At 42.0% G+C, this 27,996-nt stretch overlaps 1 protein-coding gene across 6 annotated transcripts; it reads left to right on the top strand.

Annotated features, from left to right (window-relative positions):
- The first annotated feature begins 287 nt into the window (after positions 1–287).
- BTBD10 (BTB domain containing 10) lies at positions 288–27,741 on the top strand. 6 transcript variants are annotated; one of them, XM_032110956.1, is made up of 9 exons: positions 296–357; positions 7,502–7,660; positions 19,939–20,132; positions 20,792–21,077; positions 22,700–22,802; positions 23,524–23,644; positions 24,644–24,841; positions 25,469–25,579; positions 26,653–27,741. In XM_032110956.1, exons 2-9 carry the CDS (start codon positions 7,560–7,562, stop codon positions 26,961–26,963), a joined length of 1,425 nt encoding a protein of 474 aa, XP_031966847.1. In that variant the 5' UTR covers positions 296–357; positions 7,502–7,559; the 3' UTR covers positions 26,964–27,741. The 6 variants fall into 6 exon arrangements, with proteins under 6 accessions (XP_031966849.1, XP_031966847.1, XP_031966850.1 ...); XM_032110955.1 differs by lacking the exon at positions 296–357 and adding an exon at positions 6,734–6,835; XM_032110958.1 differs by lacking the exon at positions 7,502–7,660 and having other exon boundaries at positions 288–357.
- The last annotated feature ends 255 nt before the right edge of the window (positions 27,742–27,996 follow it).

Here is a 27,996-nt window from a genome sequence, read left to right as displayed (position 1 = left end):
GGCCGCCCCCACCCTCGGCGGAGGGTTGTGCGGGGGATTTATCTTGTTTCTATGTGACTTGTTGTGATTTCTCTTTAGTTAACTTATTTAATTCGCTGTGGTGTTTTTCCGTTGGGTTTTCATTCACAGGCTGCAGTTTTTCACCCCCCTCCCCGCGGCGGCCGCGCCCCTCAGGGAGCCCCCGGGCGCTCCCTGGCAACGGCGTCCCGCGCGCGCCCCGCCCCGCCCCGCGAGTCTCGCGAGACCCGGGCTGTGCCACCGCCTCCTCTGCTGCGCGGGGGCGGCTCTCGCGAGAGGTGGCGGCGGGTGCCGGGCCTGGCGGAGCGGCGGCGGGAGGCGGCGGCGGCGGCTGAGCCGGTGAGTGAGGGCGGCCGGGGGCGGCCGCGGCGGCTTGCGGCCTTTGGCACCCTTCAGCCCGGGGTCTCGGGGCTTCGGCCGGCCGGGCCGGGGCTGGTTCCCCTGCTGCAGAGCCTTTAGGATCGGAAGGGATCTCCGGAGATCCCCCAGTCCGACCCCCTCGCGGCGGCGGGGTCACGCGGAGCAGGTGGCACCGGAGCGCGTCCAGGTGGGTTGGGAATGTCTCCTGGGAGGGAGGCTCCGGGAGCTCCCCGTCTGCTGCCGGCGGCCCCGTGCTGCAGCTTTTCTCGCCCCCAAAGCCCCGCAGACAGATTTACCTGCGCCTGCCGCCCTGCCCCGACAGCTCTGGGACGGGAGGTGTCACGAGCAGGCTGGGCACGACTTAAATTCCTGGTTTTCATCGTGTATTGTTTATTGGTAGCACCAGCAGTCGCTGTGAGGCCTGTACAGAGACAGTGGTGTTGCTCAGGTCTGCTTGACAGCCGTCGTGTAATTCCTGAGCAGTCGCTTACGCACTCAAACGATTTCATAATGAGTTCAGTATCTTTATAATTTGTTTCTATGTAACCGTATTTTATTTGCAGAAAATATCAGCTGTTTGTATGATAGCTCTGTCGTAGTACAATTACGTGTTGCGGTTGCTTGTCATTAGTTTTTTTCTTTAAGTTCACTTTTGTCTGTAGCTATTGTGTGTGCATTTTTTCCTCTTTATCTCTGGTCCCGTCCAGTGTGTCACTATAGAACCCTTTTCTTTCAGAATTTGGATGCAGCTCCATCATAGACCTCTTCCAGGTTTGTTCCTGTCACTTGTCTGGCTTCTTTGTCCAAAGGAGTGGTTGAGCCTTTTATCTTTTTGGTCTTTATTGTTGGCTGCCTCTTACAAATTCGAATACATGCTTAAAATCTGACTTCTCAGTAGCCTTTTGACTGTTGACACTGTTCTCCTTACTTTTGTTTGCCTATATTCTTCATGAATCACCTTCAGTGATTCATTTAAAGAGTGCTTAGCTCTATTGTTGCTTCAGCTTTGTTGATCCTTTCCCTGAAAGATGCTCTCTTTCCCTCCTAGGTTTGCTACTGAATTAGGTGTCCCAGAGAAACAATTCCAGTTACCAACCTCACATTGTTCAGAGTTCATAACCTGATGGTTCACACTTGTTATCTTTTTTCTGAGCTACAAAATGTGTCTCTGCATCATCTGGTGTCGGTTACCTGGAATTCCTATAGCTTGACCACAAGTACAGTCAAAAGGAACTGGCTGATTTTTTTTCCCCCCTTTTTTTTATCCATTGCCCTGTAGCTAAGGAAGACTGTTTCACCATGTTTGGCGAGTCTGTCAATGTGTCTTCGACTGAGTGTCTTGCAAAACATGACAGAGATTTTCTTTTCCTATTAAGATGCAGATTGCCAAAAGCCTTTGAGTATGACCCCTCGATTTGTACCATTCCTGTCTCCAAAACTCATCATGCATCCTGCCTGTGCTCATCGTTGCCCTCTGTGGAGATGGTGCTGTTTGAGGCTGCTCTTGGAAGTGTTTTCAGCACGTTTGTGTGTTAATGCCAGGGAACCCGGGGGTTAAGAAAGGCAACAAGCTAAAGCAGCTTTCATATCCCACATGAAATTCCTTCCTGAAGCCCACTTTTTCTTCTAGGCACAATTGCGTTTGAAAATGGTGAACAGCTGATGTGTGGATGACATTGTGTGTTAAATTAGTAACAGATGTCATCACTGTTGGGTTTTCTGTCACTTTGTTATAAACTGTGTGTTTTTGCAGCTTGTGTGCTTCAGGCTGGGGCTGCTTTGTCCTGTATTCATACACAAAAATCAGAACCTCATTGCGTGCCAGTTCCTTTCAGCACAGCTTTCCTTTAGCAATGTTGCTTAAATCTTGGCCTGGTGCTGTTGCTTATCAATGAAAGTATGTATCTCTTAAAACATGTATTAAAGCAGAAGCTAATTTAGAATTCATTTCAGGTGTGAAAATCTGTGTGTGAATTTTCTTGCTCGCTGAGATGTGTTGTCACTGCTGGGTAGAGCCATGGGTACAGGCCTTGCTTGTTACTTCGAGAAATGTGGTTGCTGCTCTGGTGCCCTTCATCTCATCCCTGGTGCCAAGTGTGATGAAGCTCTGTGTCCATCTGCTCTCTGTGTGTTGGAGGCCTCAAGGGATGGGGCCAGTAGTAGTGGCAAGGAGTTGGGTTCTGCTCCTTTTTCCTGCACTGCTAGCCACGATTCTGCTTTTGGGGGGAGAAGTTGCTCCATGCACTGAGCTTTTTACAGGTAGAGCCGGGCAGGTTTCACACCATGAGCCCTAATGCAGAGGGGGAGCTGGGAGTCATCTGCCTCTTGCTTTTTAGGCTTCCAATGTCAGACAGCTGTTTTATCGTCGTGTTCCCTTTAGGAATTACAAAGTTAAAGCTCGCAGGATAGTTCCTGGGTATCTGTTGTTTATGCTGCTATAGATAGGAATATCAGCAGCTTCCTGTGACTGCTCAGAGTTTTTTTTCATTCTTTCTTTTTCCCACTTGCTCATTTAGAGAAGCTTCAATCCTGACCTGCTATGTTAATGTTGAGCCTGTATTGCAAAGGATGTCTCTTAGCTGTGCTTTAATCAGCGTCAGTTTGATAACATTTCAGTGATGATAATTTATAAAGCTATTTTATGTGGCTGAATTGTGACTGATGTCTGCACTAGTTTGCAAGGAACTCACTTGACAGGTATGGATTTCCATGGTATGTGGTGTTTCCATTATGAGCATGTGTCCTTTGAACTGTATTTCTTAATTAGGATGTAATGTCACCGTGCTTGCATTCCCAGTAAATCTGACTTGGAAGTTCCTTTTTGTTGTTGCTGCTTTTGTGCTTTGATGACTAGAGGCAGTAAACAGCAGACTGTCACCCCTTACAGAAAGTCTAAATATTTAATCTGAGTCTTGGAGTTTTTGTCACAACTGATGCCAAGTTTTGCCCTTGCTGGCGACTTGTCTGTTGGAGCTTCCTGATTATCCTGGTTCACCTTTCCTGTGCACTTTGCTGAGGGAGCAGGTTAGAGCAGAGGAACTTCTGAAACCTGTCCTACTTTTGGAAATGCTTCTGACCAAAGCTCAGAGCTGCGGAGATGCCTGAAGTATTACGTGTTAGTTATTTGATTGTTGTCCTCAGTACTGACAGCCATCAGATCTTTGTTCTACCTGATGAGCTGGTGGCCAGAAGACATCTTGGCCCTCTGCCTCAGAATTTCGGGGTGTTGTAATCATCTTTTTTAGTAAGACTCCAGAGTTTTGCAGCTTACAGGTATTCTCAGCAATTACAGTGTGACTGGCTGGCTGGAAACACGTTGATGTTGGTTTTGATTAGCTTTACTTCTTTCTTGAAAGATTTCCAGAGAGCATTCTCCACCCCCTGCTAGCCTTCAGTACCTTGAAAAATGCAAGTCCTGCATCTCACAAAAGTGCATGTCCACTCCTGTCCAGCACCTGATGTTGTCTGACTCTTGTTTGATCTGCTGTGCAACCTTTGTGCATTCTATTTTGTCATGGCACAGAACTGAATGTGCTTTAAGTATTATTTAAAATGATCTGTTCAACATCACAAGTTGATGTATGGTACATCCTTTCATGAGCTCTTCAAGTAGTGCTGTAAACACATTAATTACTGCATTTTGCAATGTTTGGGGTGGCTCTACCACATTGACTTTTAGCTTCTCAAACCCACTGGGTCTTTACAATTCCCTTGTATTTCAGTAGCCTACAACATTCATAAATTAGTAATGATTCTGGCTTCAAGTTGATGTTAGCAAATCTTAAGTGTTCTAGCTGTCTGTGCTGAAAGCTTTGAAATTAAAGTCAGCTTCCTGATTTCCTATTATTCCCTGTGATGATTCTCTGGAGTATTTGCTTTCTGCAGAAGGGTATGAAATCATTCTTTACACCTGGAGAATTGTAATTAGCTAATTAGAATGTCAACCACTTTGGCCAATACACCAGTGTTGTGTGATCTGCTGAGGGCATTTGGATTTGATTCTTTATTTCATGTGATCCCAGTGCCTTTTTGCCTTCACAGACATTTCAGATGTGGTTCCTTGTTTTCGTGGAAGGCATTGAATAATATTTGGGGCCAGGTGCTCTTGCAGGGCTTTTTTGGTTGGTTTGTTTTTTTTTTTTTTTTTTTTTTTTTTTTTTTTTTTTTTTTTTTTGTACACAAGGTTAGAATGTTCCTCAAGGCATGCTTTGTTTATTGCCTGCAGCGTGAATCCATGCAAAAAAAAACCCCCAAAAAACAAACCACGGCTAAAACATTCTTTTCTACCGCAGGAAAAAATGGGTTTGCAGAAGTGTTTAAAAATTAATCAGGATGACTGGTTAGTTACTCCACAGAATTTATACAGCATTTTCTAATTGAAAAAAGAAATTATTTTCAACAGAGAAAAACAAAAGAGTTCCTTATTTATAATCTTAAAGGTTTGTTAAAACTCAAAATAAAGTTGACAAATACATTTGTTTATAATCTGCACAAAAGCACTATCAGCAGTGGTCAAGGAGAAAAAATTGGCTGCATTACAGCAAATTGTTTTTTAGAGAAGTGTTAATTGTTGAGATCCTGTGGGGTGGAGGATGGAGGGAAGACTGTTCATAGTGTGGCATGTTTGGAACTAAATAAGAAGTTTCACAAGATGTAGCTTTGGACACTTGGGATTGTTTCCCTTCTTTTCATAGCTGTACTCTGGTTCTGAGTTGGGTGCCAGCCTGGCACTTCATCAGTGACACTGCTGGGGTTCCTCGTGTGCTGTAAGCTGGGAAAAGGGAATGCTGTTGTTCATGGGAAGCAGTTCCATTTGTTTCTGTCCTTCTGTGTCACCTATTGTTTGTAATGGCTTAAGCGAGGAGCAGCATAGCAAAGCACACTGAGGAGCTGATCCTACTTTGAACAGGCTTTTTCTTTGGAGTGTGTGTGGACCTGCACTCTCCTGTTGAATGTTCATTATAAGAAAGATGGGGAGAAGGCAGAGAGTGTGAGACAATTTAAGGAAGTGGCTTTAAATTGGCCTTTCAGCAGCAGTTCTCATAAAAACAGCTGCTTTTGAGCATCTTTTGAATACAAAAGCTAAATTCAAATATTGGTCTCTATGCAAAGACTCAGAACTGGGTGGTGGGTGCCTGTTTCTCCTGTTTCTCCTGAGGCACCTGCTTTGGTGTGTACCTGAGAGGGTGAGGTGTCTATAAAGCACTTAGACGGTTTTAAAGGGAAGATAGAAACAAAAGCTTGTGAAGAAACGTGTGGTGCTCCATGAGCCCTGAGTTGCTGTGGTGCTTTGGCAAAGCCTGGCATGGAAGCAGGGCCCAGCAGAGGTTGGAGCTGGGTGTGATGGCACAGTGGGAGCTGTGGTGTCCCTGGGACATTGCTGCTCCTGGCTCTCTGTTCCACACGGTCTTGTTGCCAGGAGTAGCAAGGCTCTCTGTGTACTCTGCTGAACACACTCAATCTAATGAACATAATTTGTTTCAACTCAAGATACAAAGTGTCTTTATTCTTGTATTGTTTGTGTAGATGGTATTGCACCTCAGTTGGGAACGACTGCTCCTGAAGTAACTCCTGACTGGATTTATAAACCAGCCTTCCTTCCCCTTGTCTCCTTAATAATACTTCTTCTGTTCTGACATAGGTTGTAGGTTTCTCCTTGTTTCTCCTGATAAATGTGTGTAGATCCTATAACCTTCTCTGTGTAATACCCTCATATACTGACTGTGCTTTGCTAACCTGAATTTCCAGGTAATACACAATGAAATGCTTATTGGGGCTTTTTTCTTTTTTTTTTTTTTTTTTCCTTGCATGAGAAAGTTGAGTATTTCCTGTAATTTTAAATAAAATGCTTTTTCCTTTCCCGACTCTATATGGACACCTGACCATAGGAGTCTTCCAATCAAAGTGCATTTAATTTTAGAAAATGTAACAGGAAAAAGACCCAACCCTGTGGTGGAGACTGTATACTTTGTATTAAACTTGTTTTCTTGGGTAGAACTGAACATGAACGCAAAACTCCGATGCAACCAACATTTTTAGGAAGCTTGTTCTTTTATTCCCCTGTAATAAAAACATTGGGGTCTAAATTTAGCTAGGAGAATCTAAATTTGCCAGGAGAGCTATTCCATTCTCCATGTTTATTTAAGAAATAACTTTGTTTTAAAGAGGTCTCAATTGCTTTGGGACTCACTTCCACATAGGATAAATTTCATTGAATAAAATGCAAGTATATTAAGGGTGGGGTGAGGTAAAGATACAATATTTCTACAATGTGTAGCTTAAAATTTTAAAGAAACATAATAGACTTCCCATTACTTGGAAGGTTTATCTATCTGTAATTCAATTTTTTTTCCAGATGCTGTGCAATCATCAGCTCCTCACTTGTGGCTACTTTATCGTTTTTGTAACCAGGCTGTTCTGAATTATCCAACTCTATTGCCACAAGTGTCACTTAGAGGTATGATTGAACACCAGTCTGTTGAGATTGGCTGTCTTTGCTGACAGTCACAGGGTGGTTTCATCTATGAGAGAATTTTAAAGGGAGTTGGACATAATATCAGACCCCACTTAAGCAAGGGTAGTTATCATATCTATTTTATTAAGTTTTGGTGACTTTTCTGCAAAAGTCAGTGAAACTGGACCACATTGAGTGTTTCTAAGGATTGCTGTTGATTCTGTTTTGGAGTGAGGATGCAGACATAACTGTTAATTCTGTTTTCCTCTTGGTCAGCCATTCAAATTGTAAAACTGTTGGTCTCTGTTCTACACTTGGGATCTTCCTTTGAATTAACTTTATACATTTGAAAGAAAATCATGATGTGTTTGTCTTGTGTTTTGTAACCAGTGACTTTTCTGTTTGGACACAGTGAATTTAATTGTTGCAAAGTTGAAGTTGCCTGCCAGCATTTATAGAACCATATTTCTTATAACAAAATACTCTTTCTAGTGCAGGTATCAGCAAAATGTATAAAATATTATTGTCATGCAATTTCTGCTTCAGTGTATCCTATTTTTCTGTAATCTGCATTTAAAAAATCAAAACCTAACAACACTAAATTCTGCATGTCTGACTTTTTTTCCTGTGTGGCATTACTTAAAGGTAAACACTGCTCTCTTAATGTAGGTTGTGAGTGCTGCATGTGTGCTTTTCAGAGCAGTAGTGTGAGGAAGCTGGCAGTGGAATGGCAGGACGGCCTCATCCTTATGACAGTAACTCCAGTGATCCAGAGAATTGGGATCGGAAATTGCATAATAGACCTCGTAAACTTTGTAAACACTCAAGGTAGGTGCTGTGTCCCATCTATTGCATCTCAAAAACTACACTGAAAATCCATCCTAAAGGCTACTGTATCTGGTTGTGGCAAGTCCTGTCATAAACGTTTTAATTCTTCTTACAAGGAATTCTTAATTATTTTAAAAGGTGTTTTCTGACCTGATTTGTCAGCTTCCCATATCTGTTGTTAGATTTGTTTTGCCATGGGTTGCATTTTAGTCCTTTTTTTAAAAAAATGAACCTGAATGCCTTGTGTGCGTATCAAGACACTAGTTGAGTGACTAAATACATGAATTTTTTGGGGGTGCTTGCTAGGAGTTACATCCTTAAAATATGTGCAGCTTGTCCATGGTGAGAGCTAATAGTTGCTTGCTGCAAGTATCACTCTCTGCAGTACTTTTTGTAAAGCTGTGTGTCATATCTTGCTTTTGCCCGCATCCCTCACAGTAAGAATGTTTTTTTAAATGCTTTTTGATTTGACAAAGGGATGAAATTAATTAGTGTTTTTCCAGCATACAGTGTTCAAAAATGAGCTAAGTAAAGCAGTTAGTCACCTTGCAAATGTATGTGAAGAAGCATATTGCTGGAAAGATATTTAAGCATCCAAATAAGTGTGTATCTTTCAAGTACTTTGCCCTTTGAGAAGTGCTAAATATAACTGAAACATCTCTGTTAACAAGCTAAAATTGTTAGTTATTCAAGCTTTCCTACTGGCAAGATGATAGGAAAAAAGCTAAGGAGCATATTCAATACCAGCAACCTGTTTCACTTTTTAATTGTATTGATGCAGATAAACTGGACTCAAGTGTTGTCCAAAGTATTCTGTAGGTAATTAATATTGTGGGTTCTTTTCCATCATTAATTCTTGAATAACTGTGAGAAATCCAAGAGGGCAGGGAGGAAGAATGCACCAATAATTAAAAGGTTCTCGAGGAGACCCACGTAATTAGAGGCCTGTGCTGTGAATAATGGAGTGGTTAACACAGACCCGAAGAGGGTAGCTGGTGCTACTGGTCAGGGTGGGTTTGTGGGGTGTAGCTTTGTACAGCTGATGTTTTTATTAAGGTGGTGGTGTCTGGGGGGCGGCTGATCCTGCTCCGTTTTTAGGATCCCAGTGTGGCACAGCCTTGGCAGTGACCAGTGTTGGTAGGAGAGGGCATTGTGTGGGAGTGAGGGCTGGGCAGTGCCCCCGGACGATTCCCTGCTGAGCCCAGTCCAGGTGGTTCATTTCTGATCCCGTGCTGCCTCCCATGATGGGGGATCTGGAATAAAACCCCAAACTGATACTGGAACAGACGACCCGTGATGGGGCTGCTAGGACCTGAAAAGGGCTCGTTAACAGCTGCGATCTGAGTGGTCTGACACGTGCAAATACCGGGTTGCTCTCCGTGTGACAGAGTACAGTGTTTAACAGCAGCGAGCCAAGGACACCGTGTTTGTCACCTGTCAAGGACATTGCACCAAAAGGGGCACTGACACAGCGGGGAGAGCGGGAACGCAAGTCTCCAGCAACATCATGTGGTCAAAAGGGCTCTTGGGTGGGTGATGGAGTTACTGGAAGTCTGGTGTCAGCAGTTCAGAATTGCCTCTAATCAACATCTTCCCTGAAGATACAAAAGTTACTAAATATCTTCTGAGACAGGGAAAACCCAAAGGTTGAACAATGACTTATTGATCAGTCACAAAAATTATGGTGATGAGCTGTAGTCAGCAGGCTAGTTTGTAATAAAGTGTGGTAGCTGGAAGCTGCAGCTGGGTAAATCCAGCCCAGAGGAACAGGACACCTCTGACCATGTGTGATCTGGGGTGGATTATGTGGAAATGTTTCAATAAAAAGCTGTGCTGCTTTCTGCAAAGATTATTCGATGCAGATAGGAGTTAACTCAAGGACATCCATGGCCTGTGCCTTTCCTACCAAAAGGTAGGAAATCTATGCCTCAAAGATAATTGCAGCTGTTGGATTTGTTTCCAATGCTGAACAGCATTTTTATGGAAACTTAATGTGTATACTAGGGATATAGTACTCAAGCTAACATCTGATCATTTAAACTTTTTTTTTCCCCCAAATAAAGTGATTTTGGAAATCTTTGAGAATGAGAACCTAAATAATAGTCTGATGTTGTAATAGAATAAGGGATAAATTAAGGATAAATATTTTGTTACCTTAATCCTTTGAGATACTTGATTACTTCAGAGAATCTAATTATTGGGAAATGGTGTGCTTTATTCAAAAGCATGAACAAAAGAATGGATTTTGTGTGTCTGAATGTAGACATATTACTATAGTTTCTGACTTAATTGACACTTTTTCTTCCAGACAAGTGAAAGTCTATGTGAAAAATACAGTGTGAGGGGAAAAATGCATTTGGAAGCATAAGTTGTTATAATATAACTAGAACTGTTAGGTTAAAAGGTTTGAGTGCTCCAGTCTTGTTTGTCTTACTCAAAATACACCTTGTTATCATAAAGAAGAAAATACTTCTGGTTTGGAAAACGTAATGGTGAAATAAGAGCTTTGTAATAAATAATCTCATCAAGGGAGTAATACAGGAGATAGATGCTTAGCTTGTCACTTCTTGGTGCTTTGAAGTGTTTAATCCTCCAGCCTTAACATTCTTAAAATAGCTTAGATAATTTTCTTGACTCATAGAAAACATAATCTAGGGCTGTGAGCAGCCCTATGTGTAGGGCTTGTGTGGCAGCAAGGAAAGCCACGGGTCTGTTTGGGGCCAAGGACATGAGGCAGAACACCAAAGGGGAATGTATTGAATCCTTACAGAGGTCAGCATTAAATCCTGTTCTGTCTAGTTTGGTGAGAGTCCAGTTTTTGAAACCTTCCAAGCTGTACTGTTGTTTTCTCTCCTCCTGTTTCTTACTTGTTCTGAGATGGGCGATGGAATGGAAAACTCAGAAGGGAGAGATGCAGAAAATAAGGACTAAAAATATAATGCATATGATCCCTGGTATAAATCTGCAGAGCCTGTCAGGATGGGTTTGTATGGTTTAAAAGATGACTAAGTAATCATACAAACAGTCTTGTTTGTCTAAGCTATTACAGAAAATTTTTGAAGATGCTTTTTATTTAAGTACCTGAATAAGATGGAAGAAAGTGTTCAGGAACCATATATTGACTTAACAGTGGTGAAGGTTCAAGTAAATGGTCTCTGAATTCATATTTTCATTATTAGGTCTTGCTGTTCTGTACTTTTTATTCAATTTTTCATCACTTATTAGCTTCCCACATGTAATTTCTCTGTAGTGTTGGAGTTTTTGTTGTTGTAGGACTTCAATACTAATTCTCTTGCACTGAGTGCTTTTACTGGAGTTGTGCTGAAAAACCTTTGGCTTAAATTTGCCTCTTCCTTAAGATTTGTCCTGGAGTTAATTTTTTAAGTCTGCTTCTGTTTTAGTCCCTTTTGACAGTTTCTTATTTGTTCATTCTGTTTAGATATTATTAGATCCAAAGTCTTGCCTGCACTACTGCATTTATGAACAAAATGTGACTCTGCTTTGACTCTGTTGCCATGACTCTTGAATCTTTGAAAACCTTCAATTGCTTTTTAAATCTTGTCCATAAATGAGAAGTTATTGTGCAGATGCTAAATGCTGGGATTTTTCCCCCCAATATTATTCTTGCATGCTGGGAGGATGCATTCATGGGTTCTGAATGGAAGTGCCACTTCTCTCAGCATTTTGTAAAGTGCATGAAGCATCCCCAGAAGAGTCCCTTTCTCATCTGTGGAATGATATCAGAATGTATAATCTGTTTTCCACTGTGGGACAGGTTTTATTTTTCTTCCTATAAATTGGATTTCTGCAATTGAACATTCTGCAGCATGGGACAGGCCTACACAAGGTATGGCATGAAAATAATGAGGCCTGCTTTTGCCCTGGGCTCGGGTTATACTGTGCATCACCTGCTTTAAGTTCACTGCTAACATGCCTGCTCTTAATGGCAGCCTGGGACTGGCGGATCAAAATCTCCTCATCCAGGCTTTGTGGGCACCAGGATGGAAAGCCATCAGGAGAAACTGAGATGTGCTGGGAAGAGCTGTTCTTGGAATCTAGAATAATGGGCTGCACTTGGTGATAACTTTCAAAACCACCAGTCTATTAATCTTTTGTAGGGTACCCAAGGTATAGTGAGTGATCTTAGAGTTGTGGGGAGTGGGGGTTTTATTTCCTTTTTGACATCCTTAATCCTGAAACGACAGCTTATTGACACTGCTGAGAAGGGAAACGTAGCAACTTCCAGAGCAAAAGCACACACTAAATCCTCCTGAACTTCTTCAGCACCCAGATTGCCTTTCCCAAGTATTATCAGATATTATTTGTGGTAGACTTTGGCACATGTAATTAGAACACAGCACTTTAGGGGTGATTATGCTCAGAACCAGAATTTTTTATGAACAACTCTTCATTGTTTGTACCTTTAATCTCTGAGAATAGAAACTGTAATGGCTACATACTGTTTCAGTGTTTGGACCCAGTTCTTTCGAATTTGAACTTCTGAAGCTGATTTTTAATAAATGGAGGCACTTTCTAGTTCCAAGGAGGATAATATGCTTCTGAGTTTCTTGAAGTTTGGTTTTTACTTAACATCCATGTTGAAAATGGAGCAGAAATTGGTATATAAATAAGGGCAACCAGCATTCTTTTATGAAGGTCTTGTGTTTGGGTAGCTTGGCAGAAGTCATAAAGTGTGAATGTGTTCCCTCCTAAAGGTTAAGTCCTTGCTGCTTTAAGTAATCCCTTTGGCAACTGAACACTCCACTCGTGAGATCTTTTCCTGAAATGGAACTGAATTACTAAGAAGTACATTACTCATGGTTGAGAGAACCCACTGGAGACCAGAATCATGTGAATATTAAAGAATTTGGAGGGTGGAAAGTGTTGACAGAGTTTCTGCTTCAAGCTGAAGGAAGATCCTGTAGCAGTCCCCAAATTAAGCAGTGAGAATTCTTTCTGAGGGCTTCCTTACGTGGAGCCCCAAGTTAAGCGTGGCTTCTGAACTCTCTGTAGGATTTTGATGGGTGCGTGTCCTGTCCTGAGGGGTGGTTTTGTGGGAGTTGGGAGATAACCTATCCATGGCACGTTCTTTCTATCTGACATAGGAGTAAAGAAGAAAACACATCCTAATTCTGCTGTGGAGGAGACCCCACATAGGGAACCAGTGCACTGTTCCTTGCTGCTGGGGGTCTGTTCTATTAGAGGCAAAAAATGCCTGAGAGAGGTTTTTCCAGCATGCTTTTCATGCAGCTTATTATAGCCATGTCTTCCTTGGCTTATTTTGAAGGGAAGAAAAGGCTTACAAGGCTGATGGTTATTCTTCCCCTGGGGCATGGGGAGGGTGCTTGTGTGAACCATCACAAGACCCTAAAACCAGGAGAAGATTCACTGGTTTGGGTAATTGAAATTGTATGAGCAGAAATCTTCCTTCCATGTGTAAAGAGCTGACTCTTCAGCCCGGAATGCCGATGTTCTCCTGCCTTTCTGATCACAAGTCTTTTGTTTTTCCTCTTGACTTCCCTCTTTATTACAGCAGTCATTTGCTGAACAATCCTCCTCATTTCTTCAGCTTGCATCATGTTTTAATTTCTACCCTATGACATCTTGATTGTTATTTATTGTAGGACTTTTTTTTTAAACTATTCCTCCAGTGTATTGTGACTCCTTAAAACAGCCCGCAGACATTCTAAAAAGAATCATTTAAATAAAGCTGTCTCATAGTGCCTGGTTATCCTCCTGCCAAAAAATCTTTGGAAAATTTTACCGATTTGTGTATTAATTTGCTTTGTTGCTTTTTGTGCTTGGTGGGTTCGACTTATCAAGCATTTGATGACCTATTGCTGTGCAAATGCACAGTGATTTGTGATCGGTAAATGTACTGATTAGTGTAATTAAATACTAATGATGCTTAAGTTGTCACAAAGAATAGTACATTTTTCCTAGCTTAGACTTGCTGGAAAAGGGATGCTTGTAGATTAAAAAATGGAGGTTGTGCTGTCTCGTTCTCAAAAGGCTCTTGCTGTACCTGCTTATGAAGTCAGTGAAAGGTGAATTTATTTGAAATATTAATCCAGGCAGACTTTACAGGAACAAATGCACCGTCCCCTGAAACTCTCGTGGCTTTGCCTGTCTGGGCTGATCATTGCACACGCGAGAGCTGTGCCAGGGCAAGTTGCGGTAACCTTTTCTCGGCGGTGCGCGTGTGCCGGAGCCCGGCAGCGGCGGGACCGAAATAGCTCCGCAGCCGGCCCGCGGCGCGGCTCCGCCGCCCGGCCCTGCCTTCCCTGCCCGTCAGCCGCGGGGCCCAATGGCTGCGGCCGGCGGGGCCGGCCCGCGGAGCTGCGGGGTCACACGTCAGCGGTGCACCACGCATGGCTGAGTCAGGCACGGCGAGAAACCGAATCCAATTCGTATCCAGAGGGGCTCGCCGCTCTCAGCGCTTAATGGACTGGAGAGCTACACTCGCTTGTCCTGGAGGGGAAGATGATGGAGGAAAAAGTAAGGCTCGCTGATGGTGCAGTGAAGTACTGAAGAAATGATGGAAATATCTAATATGCTGAACTTAACAAGTAATGCCAAAGGATGCTGATCTGGCTTTCAAAGCTGCCTTATTGGAAGGAACAGAACTCCTTTGTGCTCTGATTCCGAAATTGTTCCCATGCTTCTGTGTTTCCTCCCTGATAGACACAAGAGGAAGGTGCGTATTTGGTAACAGGAATAATGTGTGGGCAGTATTCAGGAGAAGGATGAGGGAAAGGAAAAGTACTGTCCTTTGTGTGCACAGGTCAATTGAAATGTCTGCTGACAAAGAACAAGCTTGAGGGGGAGGAAGAGGGGCATAAGCGCTGTCGTTGTGTAAGTCCTGGCAGGATAAGCAGAAGGGATTTTTTCTAAAGCCTCAGAGCAAGGCAGCTGTAACTTAGTGTGTAGATAAAGCTCTATAGCCTGATTCTACAAGTGTTGATTATGGCAATCATCCTAGCAAAGGATGGATCTAAGTTTGTATTTTAAGGAGAGTTAATATAAGTTTTAGAACATAGGGGAAAAAAGGGGTAAAAATCGTGGTTAATATTCCACTGCTATGTCCTTTTTATTTATTTAAGGTCTCAGGCTGGGTTTGAGAGTAATAAGCATATTGGTTAAGCACCATAATTCTGTGTAGACAAGAGCTGGTTTTATGAAACAAGTATGTTTATTGGCAGTATTCAGTAGGATGCACATGGAGTTTTTATGTTGGAATACATGCTAATTGTTTTGGCAGTAGAATTAATTCGGTCTAATGACTTCTTTTAATAATTAGTAATATATTCAAAGCAATCTGTTGTTATGTATAAAGACAAACTGAAGCTCTCCTTCTACAGATTATTCCAAAGCATCATTAAATTGAAGAGCATTTACATTTTTTAAAAACAGCTCTTCCCTTACTACAAAAATAGGAAGCATTACCAGTATGACAAGTTGCCATTTTGATGGTACTTCTTTTTTCCTCCTTCACATATATTAAATAGATTTGCTTAAATAAAACCTTGAGCTTATTTGGTTTTCTTCATAAGGCAGCTGCTTTTATAGAAAATGCCTTATTCCCTTACAAAGGCAGAGCTTCCTTGATCCCTGTCTGAGGGGGAACATAATTTCTGTCATTGACTTAAAGTTCTTGAATGGGTGTAGTGCACATGTTCCAGTGTTCCTTTGGAGCCAGGGAAAAATGTGTATTGAATTTGTGAATATTGCCAAAACACATGAATATTCATGAAGTTGTTTGGTTGTTTTAGCTTGGGTTTGTTTATTTGGGTTTTTTTTGTTTGTTTCTTTTTTTTCCCTGTAGGAAAATATTTGATAAAGCAAGATTTTCTTCCCTTTTATAAACTTTTGGGTACTGGGTGTTCTCACATATATGGGGCTTTTTCCAGCTTTAGTGAGTGAAGGAATGAGGGTTTAAAATGGTGTTTTCTTTGTTCTTTCCTTTCTTATGCTTTTAAATGAAAGGCAAGGTGTCACTAGGCACGCAGGAGAAAATTCTGCTTATGGGTTGGTGCTGTGCATTATGGCTTTCACAGCCCAGAGCGCAGCTGGTGGTCATCAGCTGGGGAATCAGTTGAAAGCTGACCTTGCAAACACTTCTTTTCAGGGTGAGATGGTCATTGTAGCTTCAGATCTCTTTCTTGGAGGCTTGAACTGAGGCTCTGTGCCGGCTCCAGTGGGTGCTGTGGGCTGAGATTACAGGTGAATGCAGTGTGGCAACCATGGCTTCCTGGCACTTGGAACTCTCAGCATCTCACTGCTGTTGAGAAGTCCTGGTGGTGTCTGGTCTGCGCGGTGCTTCTGTGGACCAGAAGAGTTCCTGTTTGCCTGTTCTTCAAATGGGGCAGCTCTGCCTTGGTCAGTCCCATGTCCACTGGTGTAGATTGGTAGGAAGCTACAACAACACAGCTGTGGAACTCCCCAGTGAATGCCAATTTGTCTTGCCTTCATCGCTGGGGCCAGGCTTGTACTGCACTGGTGTGCAGTGAAGGGTTTGTGCATTCCCTGCAGAAGCAACCTCCTGGCCCCACTGGCTTTGTTAGCAGGAGAAAGGGGATGTGACCAACAAATCCTTCTATGAAAGAAATCAAAATTACTTGGTAGTTCTGGTGTCTTCCTTTTTCTTTGAACACTTGCAACTTCTTCTGAAGCCTCTTTACAGGAAAACAGAAGTCACAGGTCTTCTTTCATATGTACTGGCCACAGATGTATCTCCTTTTTCAGAGTAATGGTAGAGAAGCTGAGTGACACAACTTTCCCAGTCAGGTATCACAGGGTAAAGCCAGTGCCTATCTCTTTTGATGTGCTAAGCTCCGCCTCTATTTTTTCCCTTTGTTCAGATTTAAACTCATATTAGTTTTCTTGTTCATTGCAGAGCTAAGTGGTATTAAGGGGTAGCATTGATCTGAGTGTTCATGCTGTTGAACACATGGAACTTCAAGTTTGTTGGCTATATATCCAACAGATCAAAGAAATATTTTTTGTGAACTGTGACTCAACAGTGATGAGATTTAAGATTGACATTTTAGATGGCTGTTACTAAGATGAATAAAGATTCATGATTCAGCCAAGTGCTTTCTCAAGCCAAACTGCTTGAATTCTCAAAAATTTTGCAATTTTGGCTTGCATCTTGTGGCTAATAGATGATGTGTCAGTCTCACAGTTAGCATTAATCTGTGCATTAAAGGAGGAAAGTACAACATAGAAGCAAGCAAAGGAGTGCTGTGGCCAGCTGCAATTTGAACAGCCCTTTGAAATTATTTACTAATCTGTCTGTTTCAGAACCAGCTGATTTACTATTCAAGAATCGTGTCCTCCTCCAGCTGGCAGCCTCTGCCTCTCTGGTGTGGTGTGCTGAGCTGAACTGATGGCCCAGGCTCTGCAGGGATGGCCGTAGCTGGCAGCAGGAGCAGGATAGATAATCCCTGAACACTGCCCCTCTCCTCCAGGCTTGCTGGCACCAAAAGCAGAAGTAGCCTCAGTTCCCATTCTGGGAGGTCCAGCAGTGCCTGACATGGTCCTTCCTTTGGGCATGGCTCAGGAGGAAGTGTGGTGCCAGCTGAGTCAGTGTTGCTTCCCGTAGCACCTGTTTTTATCAGCTCCTAGAAAGGGATTATTAACTAGGGTTTGCCCTGCTTCACTGGGAACTCTGAATCACCGCTTACCCACTGAGGGTAATGTGGTTTTAGATGGTTTTCTGGATTAAGAATCACGTTTTAATTGCCTTCTCTGTTAAAGGGGAATTCATGTTTGCTCTGCCAAAAAGTGTGATAAGCCTGCATCCCATTACAGTGGCTCAGTTTCATTTTCTAGCATGTTTCCCTTATTTAAAGCAAATAGAGTTCTTTAGTTACTGAGAAACAGTGAGTCATGCATTTTGATACTATAAAATGTGACACCTGCAAAACTCTGTTTTCTCACAGCATGGTTGGAAATGTTATCAGGTCTAGGATCAAAGCTGTGCTTCAACAGAGGCCTGGTCACATGAGGCTTTATTGGGATTTGCAGAGATGTTTTGTCACCAGACTGCTATGTAGGTGTACATACACACACCCCATTTTGTGGCATCCTTGATGATACCATAGCATGCAAATATAAATGCACAGATGAGATACAGAGGTTCTTTTAAAAAAAATTGACCTTTTTTTGGAAGTTTAGCTGTAGTAGCTATGGATATTGTCATGTTTAAACTGGGGTTAGACTTTGGTCTTGAGTTTGAGACTGCAATCCATATTTCTTCCATATTTCTGATAATGTATGGGCATATTTTATATCTATTTAAATGGTTAAATTATGTATGTATATGTCCGTCTCAAAGGAAAGGTGCAAACGTTTTCCTAAATTGTTGATGTTTTTGAAAAGGAGGTTTTCAGATGTCACTCTTGCAAACTTTTGCACATTTCACTTTAAAAATAAAGAATTTACCTTTCTCTAATAGAGAGGTAAAACAAGTAAGGAGACATGTTAACCATGCTGAAATGTTATAAATATTAATACCTTCAGAATTGCACTGGAAGTCCTCAGGAAATTTCCTTTTAATGGAAGTGCTTGGATCATTATTCTTGGACTGTAAATCTGAGCGTTTTCAACCAGAAGCAAGGCTTGCAGTTCTTTTCCCTTATTCAATAGACCTTTGGCTGACTCCACATCCCAAAGATGCATTTCTTACTGCAGCATATTTTAAGCTTGGCAGGAAACAGGATTGCAGTAGATTCCCTCTGCACCAAACTTGTGCTTTGTCGACAGGAGATCCTGCCCTCATTCGGGCAGGGTGGGGAGAAGCTTGTGTGCCTTAGGGAGAGGTACATTTCTGATTCCTTGCATTGTCCTAAACGCTCATTTATCGCAGCCTTTTTGTTCTCTAAGCTCCTCTTCTTATCAGTCACTGAAACCTGAAACTGCAACATCTCATGCTGATGGAACAGCCTTATTTTTTTGTTGTTGTTACTTCTAAGCAACCTAAAAAGAGGACACTGCTCAATCTGCTTGTCCAGTGAATGCTTTTGTATTTGTTGTGCTTGTCTTAGCTAGGTCATCATTCTTAGCTCTCTGTGTTCTGCTACAGCATTCCTGCAGTCATTATTTCAGGTCTCTTGGTAGGAGTTATGGGATTTGCAGGCTGCAAGCAAGTGGGGCATTGAGGTTCCTCTGGGAAATTCTGACTCTGCTTTCTGTCAGATCTCGTAGCTGTGCAGTTGTGTGTCTGGGTTATCCACTACCTGAGGCTTTGGGAATTTCTTCAGTTAAACCCATAAATAAGGAGTGTTGTCATGCCCACACTTGAAAGTTAAATAGCAAAAGAACTGCTTTAGGAATTCTGGTGGGGTGCAAGGACACAGACATGTTTGTGCTGTCCAGACATAAATTTTTCTCTTTTAAAGAGTATAAATAGAAGATATAAGGATTTTTGGTAAATTCAACAATAGCTGTTGCAAGTTGGTATTTAAATTTTAGATAGTTTCTGAGAGTGGTGGATCTCAAAACTGACTAGTTTTGTTGGTTGGGTTAATAATTTCAAAATGTAATTGATATCTTTAATTGAGTAATGTAACTTAATCACAGTCTGAAACATCTTAAACTATTATATTAAAATTTGCTGGTTTGGAGCAAATATCCTACTTGCTACTGACAGTCTGGTGGGCTGTGGCTTTGATAATATAGTTCATGTTTGCTGCCTGGGTTGTGGTGGTTTATTATTGTTCTTTATGAGAACAAGTGAAAATTTAAAACAGAATGTGCAGAAATAAACTCTTGACTGGTGTGTCTTGATCCCCTAGTTTATGGCTGACTACCTTTGCAAAGGGCAAGTTGCCGGAAAAGTGTGAAGTCAGCCTGTGGTCTGAGAAGGGTTCACCAAAATAGGTTTCATTGGAAAAAAATTATGCCCAACTTCTAATTTCATTGTTTGATTAGAAAATCTAATTTAACAGTAAGAATCAAAATAAAATGCTCATTTGTGTTTGGCTCACCCATTCTGGAAGAGATTTGTGTGAATGCAGGTTCACATGCAGGCTCAGCTGATCAAGTGCTGTCTCTGTAGATCACACAGCAGCAAACAGGTAATTCCTGCTGTCTACTTAATGTTCCAAGTAATTGTTCCTGTTTGTAAAAATAAACATGACTACAACAAAGAAAATGGAGCTGGATAATCCTAATCTTGGAAACATGTCCACAGAGTGTGAATGCCTTGAAAATTTAGATGTGTGATGTCCCTGAGATTTTGAAATGCTGAGCATTTCACTTATTTCTGTTTTCAGCACCTCATCCCGTGTTGCTAAAGGAATAGACTACACCAAAATGAGCCTCCATGGTGCGAGTGGTGGACACGAGAGATCCAGGGACAGGCGCAGATCAAGTGACAGATCTCGTGACTCATCCCATGAAAGAGCAGAATCTCAGCTCACTCCATGCATCAGGAATGTCACTTCGCCAACAAGACAGTATCATTCTGGTGTGTGCAGATCTCTGCCATTTCAGGATTAAAATTCTCTAAACTTGAGTACTATTTTGTTCAAGGAATACAATAAAAAGTGTTATTTGTTGATGACGCAACATACCATTTCTTACATGTGCCCTGGGCTGGGAATACCCTTCTTTGATAGGCTGTAACTTTTTCTTCAGTCTGCAGTGTGTATTCCTACATGATGCTCTTATTTAGTTCAAAGCACAAGAACAATCTAATTTTGCTAAGATAATGGAGTAAACACTTCCCTTTACTGGGTAGGGTCTAGATATTTGGAAATAGAGGAAAAAGGGATTTTGTGTAAGTGACAAAACATGGTTTATTTCTTTGAGCTATAGCACCAACTGTGATGTAAGAGCTTCTGTATTGTAGAGTTCCTTTTTCAGTACTAGAATAGTAAATTTTCTTTGTAAAGACTTTTGGGGAAGGTGAGGTGGCTTTGATGTCTACGTGACACAAACTTCAGAATCTCATAAATGGGCAGTTATTTTTGAAGGTTTCTTTAACCAGAACAGGTTTAACCAAAATAATTTCTACTGAACTTCTCAAATTGATGTGTTTTGTGCCTGGAAAGACACCAGCTGCATAGGACTCATGTAAATCTCTAATTTCCTGGTTTCTCTCCTTCCGCCTCGTGGCCACTAAAGATCGTGAGAAGGATCACAGTTCATCTCGGCCCAGCAGCCCCCGGCCCCAGAAGACATCCCCAAATGGTTCTGTTGTCAGCATGGGCACCAGCAGCAGGAACAGCAGCCAGTCAAGCTCAGATGGCAGCTGCAAGGCTGGTGGGGAAATGGTGTTTGTGTATGAAAATGGCAAAGAGGGAGCTCGGAATGTCAGAACTTCTGAACGAGTGACGCTCATTGTGGACAACACCAGATTTGTTGTAGATCCTTCCATCTTCACTGCACAACCTAATACAATGTTGGGCAGGTTTGTATCTTTTTTGGTTTTGGTTTTTTTCCTTAGTCCCCAACTGTTACAGAGAGGCATAAATACTTTGTAGGTATTTACACTGTTTAAATAGCTGTTGGACTTGTATTGCTGCAGCCGATCTTGCTAGTTTAATATTAACAGTTTGCAAATGTCTTTAAGTAAAAATCACATGCAAGTTCTCCTCTGGTTTTGGCAGGGAGGCCAAGGGATGTCTATTATCTAGAGATGACAGCTAATAAATTAACATTTCATGATGTTCCCATTTCTTTCTGTCTTCCTGGGCATTGCCTCTGCGTTCAGTCTGCCTCATTCTTCCTCTGGTTTTTAAAGCTAGGTGCTTCATAAAACAAAGTGGCATAGTGAGTGTAGACAGTCTCTTTCAAAACAGCAAGGAGGAAAACCTTGAAGGAATTTATTTTGCTTAGTGGGCCTACCCTGACAACCTTCAAGCTCAGCCCATTTATCTTCTGAAATGTCAAATAATCAGTGTAACAGAGCCACTCAGCAGAGACACTGAATGCTCAAAATGATCAACACTTGAATGCAAGTCCAAAATACGTGCGTAATGTTTTCTGTAGCAACTATAATGAGCAACGTTGTTGCTTGGTGGGAAAAGATTCAGTACTTGACCTGCTCGAATTCTGGTTGGTTTTGCCGTGTCCAAATGCAGAGGGCACCACTTAAAATCGTGCATCAGGAAAGAAAAGAAATGAAGGTTTGTCTGTGTCACTTTGGATTTGGCTTTTTCATTAAAATATGGTTGTTTCTCAGCACACAAGGATATAATCATACTTAAAATACATATATATAAATCTCTTTGCCATGGTACAGGTAATAAATGTGATTAAACAATTTCTGCTCTGTTTAAGTCACTACAGTGTGGGATAAATAGTACCTTGGATCCCTGTTTTGAGAAAAGTTGGGTGAGTCACAGAGAAGGCAAAAACTGCTTCTCTGTCTAAACTGTCAAAAGAAATAAATGGAAGTAAGAATCAATAGAATTAAATAATTGATTAAAAGTGCTTGTATATTATATGATACATGCACACATGTAAATATCCAGACAGACTGGAAGTGTATCAGCTGAAATAAAGCAATGAAATAGTTTCCTTTTCCATGCCCAGCCTCGGAGTAAGTGGTGCTGCCTAATGCACTGGATTCTTTGTGCGTGTGTGATGCTGAGTTATTCTCCCTTTGGGATGGGTTCAAGGAAGAAGCTTATTTTATCTTCTGCTAATTGAAAAGTAGGTTAATAAGGATACGGAAATACCACTCTAACACGCAGGTTATTTATAAACCCACTTTCCCTCAATGTCAGTCTGCAGGACACTAAGCAGGAACAGCTTGGGAGGGAAAAGTAACTATAGTAAGAATGTATTATTTGCCTTAAGCCTGTATCCTGTTAGACTGCATTTTCCTGAGTATTATTTCTTGTGCTGAAGAGTGGTCAGAAAAGACATGTCAGATCATTAAGTGAAAAACCTAAACCCAACTGAACAGAAGACACTGCTTTTTCCCTGCAGTTTCTGTACAACTTTTTTGCATTTTATTTTTCTTATTTACAAACAAGAAAACCATAGTAAGGAATTTTAACCCAAATTATTTTGATTCTTGAGCAGGATGTTTGGATCAGGCAGAGAACACAACTTTACTCGTCCCAATGAAAAAGGAGAGTATGAAGTTGCTGAAGGAATTGGTTCCACTGTGTTTCGTGCTATTCTGGTGAGTTTTTAGGGGCAATTACTATTAGGACAAGCACTATTAAGAAGTAAAACTTCTGGTTTAAACTAACTTGCATATCTACATTTTGTGGATGGCATAGATACTGCTCTTTTGTTTAGTACAGGGGGGAAAATGCTTGACAGGAACCCCCTTTTCCTAGACATGAGCATGTAACAGCTGGGGAGAGAGAAAGTACACATGAAGGAAACCAAAGATTACTTCCTGACAGACATTAGTTTACCTTTTCCTATGCATTTAGTTCACCAAATTCAGGTATATTCTGCCCTTCTAGAGCTGAAATTAGGTGACACAGAGTACTGGAAGTTAATTTCCTGCAGCTGACAGGAGTAAAGCAAACTTCAGTCTGAGATGGAAACGGCCCCTTATGTATTTCATATCCACACAAGGAAGTAGAGCTGCTGTACTGCTTTGTCAGTAGACTTGGAATGGGAAGAGCTCAGTGAAGTATAGATAAAAGACAGCAAAATTATCAGTATTAATAGTTGTCACTTAAATAACAGTTTTAACCAGAACTCACTGCTCTGAATGCAGCTCTGAAAACTGATAAATTTGAGGACAGGAAGATTCAGAAAGTTTAACATTTGTTGCTGTCTTACATTTTGGGGGCTTTCTTTGTGGAGAAGGTATCATAAATAAAATGCTGAAATGTTTCTGTTGGCGAGTGTTGTGCATTGTGTTTTTTCTTGGTGCATTCCTGCAGGATTACTACAAGACTGGGGTGATACGCTGTCCTGATGGGATATCTATTCCTGAATTGAGAGAAGCGTGTGACTATCTCTGTATCTCCTTTGAGTATAGTACTATAAAATGCAGAGATCTGAGTAAGTACAGAGTTTATTAAAATAATTTGAATTATACAAATTGATTAAAGTGTGTGTGTTAATTGTAAATCATATCCTTCATAGAGATAAAGAAGATGGCTGGCACTACATGAACGAAATCCATCCCTTTTTGTCTCTCGTGCAATAAAGCCCTAAAACCAATGGATTTATGTTCTTTGAAAAATAATGTCTGATATTTCAGTATCTGATTCTCTGCTGTGGTCACCCTGGGGAATATTTCACTCTATGATTGCATGAGCAGTACAGATACAGTAACATTCAGTGGTACATTTTTTTTCTTGCTTAGGGGGATGAGGCTGTCTCCCTGGTGGAAGTAGCCCAGCTTTGCTGATGGAGTGGGGTGCTCCAGGGTTCCCAGCATGTGCCGTTCTCTCCAGCTCCTTCATCCCTGAGCACAGCCCAAGTCTTGCCTGTGCCTCTGGTCCCTGTGCTGTCCCCGTGTGTGCAGTGCAGGGGCAACCCATGGCATTCCTGCTGGGAATGCTGTGCAGGACACCTGTGCCTTCCCCAGCAGGGCCACCCACCCTGCCACACGCCCGGAGCTCTCTGTCCTTAGAGGGATTTAGCAGCTCCTGCTGTGAGGGCTTTGAGAGGCTTTGGTTTTAAGCTACTGCTTATGAAACATGGGCTGTGTGCTCTGCTCTTCCAGCAACTGGCTTAAATAATGCTTCTTTTAGGAAAACCGAGAGCAGTCTTGCACAATTACCAAGTGTTTAGCAGTAGTAAAACATAAAGGGGGTCTCAAAGTCACTCCTCTGTCTGCCCAACACCATGTTAATATCTGCAAGATGGGCCTGTTAGTTTCAGCTTCTGGTAAATATTCAAATAAGGTCTGAACCTACATAAGCTCATAGACTAAGTGTCTTTACACCTGTCTGCAGTAAATACTACAAGATAAACAGATCTTCTGTTTCTTATTGCAGCCTTCATCTCTTTACCAAGCTCTCAAATGTGCCTGTGCTTAAAATTTTCTTCTAGGTGCTCTCATGCATGAACTGTCAAATGATGGTGCTCGCAAGCAATTTGAATTTTACCTGGAAGAAATGATTCTCCCATTAATGGTAGCCAGTGCCCAAAGTGGGGAGAGGGAGTGCCACATCGTTGTGCTGACAGATGATGATGTTGTTGACTGGGATGAAGAGTATCCCCCACAAATGGGAGAGGAGTATTCACAAAGTAAGTTTATCCTCATTGTTCCCAACAAGCCACGCCATGGTAGAGGTAGCAGTGAAAGTGCTGATTTAAAGTTGTTGTACAGGAGCACCATTAGTAAAGTCTTTACAATATCCCTGCTGCCTCACATAATAAAAACCTCTTCGTTTGGGTAGTTCTGCTTAATACTTCGTTTCACAGAAGCATATGTTGCTTGTTATGTTCAAATCTAATTAAAAAGAGAAGCTAATTTTTATTATTAAGGTATTGTCAGCTAGTGAGGGGGAAGAAAATACTTCTTCAGAAAGAGCTTGAGGAGCAAAATGGGTAGGAGTCTTGCTGACTGTGGGAGAACAACTAGAAGGTTTTTTTTTGGGAAGAAAACAAGTGTTGTTATTTTTGGAGTATTAAAGTTGTGTGTATGATGAGTTTAAGCACCTGTAAATGGACTGTACTTCCCTGCAAGACATGCAACCAACCCATTCCCCAGTGTCTTCAGCTGTTTTCTCAAGTTCTTGAGTCTCCCCCTCTTCTGAAATAGAAATACTGGAGTAAAGCAAAACAGTGGAAAAGATAAACCTTCGTGTTTTAAGGCTAGAAGGTTACTATTTGAATATATGGGGGTTTTTTCTCATTAAAATGTATTTTTAGTTATTTACAGCACGAAGTTGTATAGATTCTTCAAATACATTGAAAATAGAGACGTGGCCAAATCGGTTCTGAAGGAAAGGGGGCTCAAGAAGATCCGCCTGGGCATCGAAGGTGAGGGAAGCATTGCTTGTACTCTTGGGGCTTCAGGGTCTGCTGCACTCCTCTGCTTTATGGTTTTCTCTGTAGCTGGAAAAGAAAGGGGTTGGTGTTGTCTTTCCTATTGAGGCTGGGTGACAGAATGGGCAACAGAGGGGAATGGTACCCAACAAGCAACAGGCTCCAGACAGACTGGTGTCCAAGCTGTGTCTGGCTGCTGGGCTCTGTGCAGACAACTTAGGTGGTTTCTACTGGCTTCGTGACTTGCATCTCATACCTGTTGCCCTTTAGTTTCCACACAAAATCTTCTCTGTGCTTTGTTTAAAGTAATATTTCTATAGCTTTGGATGTTGTGTTCTTGGATTGCTGTCCTTTTCAGGGTGTGAAATGAAAAATGTCATGTTAAGTGGCAGACAAACATTTTCTTTCAGGAAATACAAAACTCTCCAGTGGATCAGTGAAGTGCAAAGAAATCCTGATCTGTGAAATAAGCATCTTGTTATCCTCCAGTTAGGAGGCTGGTCTGTAAAATCTCACTGTAGTCTGATTTTTATCGTGAATGTAAGAACTGGGTTTCTTTGCACTGCATTTTTCTTCTGATTATATTTTAGAATCCAGCCTTTATAATTAGCAGGATTTCTATCATTCACTTACCAAGTTGTCATAGTTACGTTTGTAATTTGCCAAGAAAAAGCAAATGCTTTTAACTGGTGAGCTCTAAAATAACTAATTTCAGTTGAATAAGGTTGGGAGCCTTTTAGCTAAACAAGAACTGGCCCTGCCTGTAATGCTGGCTTATACTGGATTATTTCTGCTGGCGTTTCTTGGTTTGGGCAAGGAACAACTGTGGCATCAAACTGCAGTGCTGGTGCCCTGTATAGTGTGTGAAATGGACAGTGTTGTTGGGGCACAGGGAGGAGGTGACTCGAACACAGCATAACCATCTGCACTGGCAGTGCTGCTGGTGCTGGTGCTTCCTGTGTGTCCCGGCAGCGCTGATGGTGCTGTGCCGTGTGTCCCAGCAGCGCTGCCGGTGCTGTGCAGTGTCCCAGCAGCGCTGATGGTGCTGTGCTCCCTGCCTTTGCCAGGTTACCCCACATACAAGGAGAAGGTGAAGAAGCGGCCGGGTGGGCGGCCGGAGGTGATTTACAACTACGTGCAGAGGCCGTTCATCCGCATGTCGTGGGAGAAGGAGGAAGGGAAGAGCCGGCACGTTGACTTCCAGTGTGTGAAGAGCAAATCCATCACCAACTTGGCGGCGGCAGCAGCAGACATCCCCCAGGACCAGCTGGTGGTGATGCACCCCACGCCGCAGGTGGACGAGCTGGACATCCTGCCCATGCACCCCGCCCCCAGCAACAGCGAGCTGGAGGCCGAGGGCCAGAACCCCCCGCTCTGATCCCGATGCCCCCACCAGCATGCTCTCTACAGTGACTGTACTCAGCTCATACCACACTGCAATGCCAGTTTTCCATTGTGTACCGGTGTTTAGGATGTTGCAGTAGGGCCCTCGGCACGGCCCCAGGGATGCCTGGTTGCTCTGGGAGGAGTACAGATCCAGCACTGGGCTCAGTGACGTACGTGTCTGTGTTTACCAGTAGGTTTGTGACGTTGGTGACTTGTGAGCTGGCCTGGCCCCCCCCCTCTGCGGCCCCTGCGTGCCAGGGCGGGCTGGGAACGCTGTTGTGACACGGGGTTAGGAAGCAGAGTGGGAATTGATAGTAGCACTTTACAAATGGTTGAGAAATGGAATTTGAAGCCATTTTTTATAAATGTATTGCACAATACTAACAAAGTGCTTCTATCAAAGGTATTAACTGTACATAGTTTTGCTCTGAATAGATTGACCCTTTTAAAGTTATTGTATATGGTTGAGCACAAAACTACTTACTCTTGGGTTTTTGGATTGAGGACGTGATTCAATGACCCATGTAACATCTTGTTCAAGTTCTTTAGTGAATTTTTTCACTTGTTTGCAGCGTGAGCCATGTTCAAAAATTGTGAACAACGGATAGGGGCTTTATCTTAAATTCTGCCTTACCTTAAGCTGTTCACAAATATTTATTTAATACATTTTTCGTAAGTGTCATGGAATAGGAAAATGCAAATGGATCATTCTTCATTTATTAATGATTGTAAACAAGTTTTTCATGCAAATAAAGTTTCCATTATTTTAATGGGCTTGAATTATCTGTGAATTACAAATTTTGCAAGTAGTTGCTTTTCTTTTCTCAGGGGAAGGATGGTTAATATTAAGTGAAAAACAAGTATTTCTTAAAGATAATCAGCCTATTTCAACCCACCCGCCTATTGTGCTTTTCTCAGGATAACCCTGGATGTAAGTAATAATAGCTTTCCTGGGAATTTATTGTCATGACAAAGTGGTGTAAGTGTATGTAAGGCATTGGTTTTCCTCCCTTTTCCCCCAAGGC

This window comes from Corvus moneduloides, chromosome 6 (assembly GCF_009650955.1).
Source record: "Corvus moneduloides isolate bCorMon1 chromosome 6, bCorMon1.pri, whole genome shotgun sequence".
In the NCBI taxonomy this organism is placed as follows: Eukaryota; Metazoa; Chordata; class Aves; order Passeriformes; family Corvidae; genus Corvus; species Corvus moneduloides.
This window is presented reverse-complemented; position numbering and strand designations above follow the sequence as displayed.